The sequence below is a fragment of the Orycteropus afer genome, unplaced genomic scaffold (assembly GCF_000298275.1).
Source record: "Orycteropus afer afer isolate SDZICR_OR568_19922 unplaced genomic scaffold, OryAfe1.0 scaffold00732, whole genome shotgun sequence".
NCBI classification, from domain to species: domain Eukaryota; kingdom Metazoa; phylum Chordata; class Mammalia; order Tubulidentata; family Orycteropodidae; genus Orycteropus; species Orycteropus afer.
In genome coordinates, this window is record NW_006922319.1 from 880,814 (window position 1) to 886,294 (window position 5,481).

Sequence of the window (5,481 nt, forward strand, 5' to 3'; positions counted from 1 at the left end):
TCAAACCCACCAGCCACTCCTCGGAAGGAAGGTTGGGCAATCCTACTTCCGTAGTGATACTGCCTCGGAAACCCAAGGAGGGGTTGCTATGAGTTGGGGCCGACTCGGCAGCAAACAACAACAACAACAACAACAGGGCAGAAAAATAGACAATAAATAAGTAACATATGAATGACATAAGGCACTCTGGTGGTGTAGTGGATAAGGCATTTGGCTGCTAACCTGAAGGTCAGCGGTTCAAACCCACCAGCTTCTCTGCAGAAGGAAGATGGGGCAATCTACTTCTGTAAAGATTTACAGCTTCAGAAACACAATGGGGGTCGCTATGAGTCAGAATCAACTCCATGGCAGTGAGTTTGTTTTTTGTTTTGTTTTATGAATGACATGATAGTGGAGAGAGCTATGAAAGAAACAGGATGGTGTGGTAGTGAGAAGTCAGGAGTTCTACTCAGATCAGGGAGCTAGAAAAAGTCTCATTGAGGATAAAACATTTGACTTGAAATTTAACTGACAAGAAGGAGCCAAGTGTGAAAAGGTCTGGGGAAGGGCATGCCAGGTGGAGAAAACAGCAGGTGCAAAGGTCCTGAGGTGGGAGAGGGGATGTGTTGGAGGACTGAAAAGTGGCCAGCGTGATTCAAGGCAGGGCAAGTAGGAGGAGATGTAGTCCAGGAAATAGGTAGGGGCCAGGCCACACAGGATACTCATGGGCCACAGTAGGGAGTTGGAGGCAGAGCCATATCCCTTCCTTCTGTCCTTAAATCTCTTATAAAGTGATTCTTTTCTGAGAAGGATCCCAGATCAACTCACAGTGAACCCTTGGAGGCAAAGAGACTCTGAGGTATAGCTGCGATTCCTGCTGCTATTGGCACTGCTTACGAGCCTGAGAAAATACTCACTGGAATAACTCCTGGAAGTTGAGCCACCCATTCTGGCTGTGCAGAGACACCAGGAGTTTGGTCTTCAAATCAGGGCAGTCTGGTGCAATGGACTCCACTGCCGGGGCCACCTCCTCACTGACCACAATGCACTTGGCCTTGGATGCTTGCAGTCGGTAGAGAATGTCTTTTGCCACCAGCTGAGTTGTTCCTGGTATGAATACGATCCCTGGAAAGGAGGGAGGGCCCCAAGTTGAACAGGGCTGTTGTCCGTTAGGGAAGGAAGAGTTTGAGGATTATGGAAAGCTTAGGCTAGTGATTGGGTAGGGAGAAGCTGTGGCACTCAGCCTTCAGCACTCCCTGTCTTAACTTCCAGGGCCATCCCATGGGATGAACCCACGGATGATCACAGGGAGATTATTAGAGTACTGACTTCAGAGTCCGACAGACACCAGGTTTAATCCTGACCTTGCCACTTACTAGCCTTGTGATCTTAAGCACGTTACTTGATCTCTCTGTCCCTTCATTTCCTTATCCTTAAAACAAGGATAATAATACCTATCTCATGTGTAAAATGTCATATAGTAGCATTATAAAGGTGGGCAATTATTATGTAACATTTGAATCATTATTCTCTAACATTTAAATAGCACTTGATAGCTTATAACACATTTTCATGAGAACGTTAGCTATCTCATTGAATTCTCTGAACAAGTAGTCTCCAAAATGAGTTTTACAAGACAATCCATTGGGAATGAGATAAGAAAATACTAGAATTAAAACAACAAAAAAAATTGAGATATTAGAAATCTTTTTATATTCTTATCTAATTATTTTCATATATATTTTATAATATGCATTATGTATTAGAGTAGTAGAACAGTGTAAGTAATGATACATATATTGGAGGGTATGTGCCCTGGTAAGGATCCTTGGTGGCACAGTGGTTAAGTGCTGGGCTGCGAACCAAAAGGTCATCAGTTTGAACCTACCAGCTGCTCCACAAGAAAAAGATGTGGCAGTCTGCTTCTGTAAAGATTTACAACTTTGGGAACCCCCCTCAAAAAAAACAAAACCAAACCCACTGCCATCAAATTGATTCTGACTCATAGCAGCCCCCACTGGGTTTTCAAGGAGGTAAATCTTTACAGAAGTAGATTATCTCATTTTCCTTCCATGGAACAGCTGGTGGGTTTGAACTGCCAACCTTCTGCTTAGCAGTGAGTTCCCTGAAGTTAGCAGCATTGCATTTCTAGGGAGACTTTATTTTATTAGATATAGTTTAAAAGTTGTGGCATATCATTATCTTTTTAGGAAATGATTAAGTATGTGATGATTAGGAAGTTGATTAAGGGAACACCTTAGAGGTACTCAGAACATTCAATTAATATAAAAATATAAGATGACTTTTTGTTTTTTTTTGTAGACCACTTGTTCTTAACAGCTCAGAAATCATTAGAATTCTTAGTGGATTGTGACATGAATGTGTTCCATGGATAAATCACTTGGTGATAATGAAGGAAAAGTAAATTATTTTGCTGTGTGGTGTGGTACAAGCAACCACAACATTGACACAGAAGACTCATTCCCTGTGAGTTAGAAACAATCTCCAGCTGTTTGCTCGATGCTTGATTAACTGAATGTTTTCAACCTTTCAGCTTTGTGCTCATTTTCGATTGGCATTTTGCATATTGTATAAGTTACGTTAAGTGTCAATAAATATTTTTTTTGTGTGACAAGTAAACTACCCTTATTCTCCTCCCAATCGGTTTCACATTTGCAACTTCTTTTTTATAATGAATGCAAAAAGAATTTTACATATTGCTGTTTTTACTTGATATTGGTAATAAGAGCATTTTTCAACATCGATACAAAATCTTTGTAATTATCCTTCTAATGATATTCCATGATTATTTTGCGCCATCATCTGAGGCACTATGCTATCACTTAGCAGTAAACACACCTCAGTTAAACATTTAATCTCAGCTACCAAAAAACCAAACCAAACTCATTGCTGTCAAGTTGATCCCCACTCATAGCGACCCCTCCTTTGGTTTCCACGGCAGTATCACTATGAAAGTAGATTGCCCAGTCTTCCTTCTGAGGAGTGGCTGGTGGGTTTGAACCACCAGCTTTCTTGTTAGCAGTCAAATGCCTTAGGCACTATGCCACCAGAGTCTCAGCTAAGTTATAGTTTATTTAACCATTTCTATACGCTGTTTCCAATAGTTTACCATCATAAATGACAGTGCAACAAACAGCTTTGTATTTTCTACAGTAGTATAACCTTTGGTGTTATTTACTATTAGTGATTTATATACATTTAGTCATGTTCTAGAGCAGGGATCAGCAAACTTTTTCTGTAAAGGGTCAGAAAATGAACATTTTAGGTTTTGAGGGCCACATGATCTCTGTCCCAATTAGCAACTCTGCCTTTATAGAGTGAAACAGCCATAGACAATACATAAACAAGTAGGTGTGGCTGTGTTCCTTTTAAACTTTCTTTACAAAAACAGATGGCCAGCCTGGTTTGCCAACCCCTGTCCTAGGAAGAGGAGCCCTCGTGCTGCAGGGTTAAAGTGCTTGGCTGCTAACTGAAAGGTTGGTGATTTGAACCCACCAGCTACTCTGCTGGAGAAAGATATGGCAGTCTCCTTCTGCAAAGATTTGCAGCCTTGGAAATCCTATGGGGTAGTTCTACCCTGTCCTATGGGGTTGCTATGAGTCAGAACTGACTCAACGGCAATGGGTGTTTGGTGTGTGGGGTGTGTTTCCTAGGGAGAAGGAGCCCTGGTGTCATACAGGCTGCTAAACTAATGCTCGGGGTTCAAACCCACTATCTGCCCCATGGGAGAAAGATGTGATAGTCTGTTTCTGTAAAGCTTAAAGCCTTTGAGACCCTATGGGGCAGTTCCACTTTGTCCTATAGGTTGTTATGAGTCAGAATCAACTCAATGGCAATAAGTGTGGTTTGGTCCTAGAGAGGAAAAGAATTCTGCTGGAATTTTTATTTAGAGCTCATTATAAATTACTGCATTGGGATAAAATGTCTCATTGAACCACATTAACCTGTTTGGAAACAGGTGGAGATTTTCCAACTGAGGTATACATCATATTCTTATGAGTCCATGCATTCTGAAAGACCTCTTCCTTTTGTATTTTCATATTAATGAGAATTTAAATATATTCAATACAAGGAAATTCTGGATCAACTAGATAAGTACATCAAAATCCAGCACTGCAAGTAGGCATCATATTTGGTTTTAGAGGGCTTTGGGCTCAAATCCCAATTACATAGCTTTCTAGCTGTGTGACTTTGAGTAAGCTGCTTAACCTCTCTGAGCCTTAGTTTCCTCTCCTGCAAATGGGTACCACAATACCTGCCTCTTAAAGGAGTTGTGTCATGACTGCATTATTACATCATTCTTACTATTAATTTCAACTCTTATTTTCCTGTCCTCTGTAAGGACAGAATAATCTTGATTTCAGTCTTTCTGTGTTTCTGCATGATTTAGAAATGTTTGATACTGACACCGACCTGTTCGCATACAAGCCACATATATGAGCCACCACTCTGGGATCCGGGGAAGAATCACAGCCACTCGGTCTCCTCTCTGCAGGCCACAGGGCTTGGTGAGCACATTGGCAGCCTTTCGGGACAAGGAGCTCAGTTCTCCAAAGTTCCATTTCACCTCATCCCCTTTGCCGCTCACCCACCACAGGGCTGGGTTGGCAGGTCTCTCTCCTGTCTGGACAGGGCCACATAGGAAAGAGAAGGGAGGCTCATATGGCTGGTGATCAAGTAGCAAGGGGATCCTTCCTTACTCCCACTCCATACTCACTGCCTTGGATTCTGGGCACTCAGTGTGTCTTTGGGGGAACTATTCTCTCCTACTGAGGGCAGGCTTGGTGAGACAACCCATCAGGCTGCTCATCCTTCCCTGACCATGGGTGGGCATGGGACCTTCTCTCCCTGGACTTTGAGTTACCTGAGGGGAACCAAAAGCTAGAAATGGTTGGCACAAGAAACTGTCTATTGGATCCTGGTGTGTATGGACCCCAAGGGAGTTGTCCTGGTTTCTGTCCTTTCCCAGAATAACTCATCAGACTACCACCCAATTCCTCAGCTCTCCTATATGTCACTGCAATAAATTCCTTTCTCACCTAAATTAGAGTCTATTCCATTCACATGCGTTAATGGATGTACTGGGGTTGACTAGCACCCTGACATCCATTTGTACCAAAAATGCTGAGATGTGGGCTTCCCAGGGAACAAGGATTGGGGTAGCAGGCCACGGAGTCTTCAAAGTGAGTCATACTGCAAGTACTCTTGGCTTTATGGAAAACTGATCACTCATCATCCCTCCTTCTTCTGTTTGGAATGCTGGAGAAGCTTGCCCAGTGGTAAAATACTTGAAAGCCCAAATGACATTTCACCTCCTCTGTGAAGCTATTCTTAGTCTCTTCTCCTACTGGCATCTCTGTGTCCCTGCAGCATTGTGTTCATACTCTAGGAGACTCCATTACCTATTACAGGCATGTTTTCACCTTACAAGTATAAACTCCCACATGATCAGGGACTCTGTTCAAGCGCCTTTGGAGCTGC

General features: G+C 42.6%; 1 protein-coding gene across 1 annotated transcript in view; it reads right to left on the reverse strand.

Moving 5' to 3' along the window:
* Positions 1–5,481, reverse strand: part of LOC103211404 (acyl-coenzyme A synthetase ACSM4, mitochondrial-like) — a 38,461-nt gene that overhangs the window by 27,488 nt on the left and 5,492 nt on the right. The window contains exons 2-3 of the mRNA XM_007957353.1: positions 4,414–4,624; positions 897–1,104 (exon numbers count right to left, since the gene is read on the reverse strand). Coding sequence (XP_007955544.1) covers positions 897–1,104; positions 4,414–4,624 — 419 coding nt within the window. The remainder of the gene's footprint in view (positions 1–896; positions 1,105–4,413; positions 4,625–5,481) is intronic.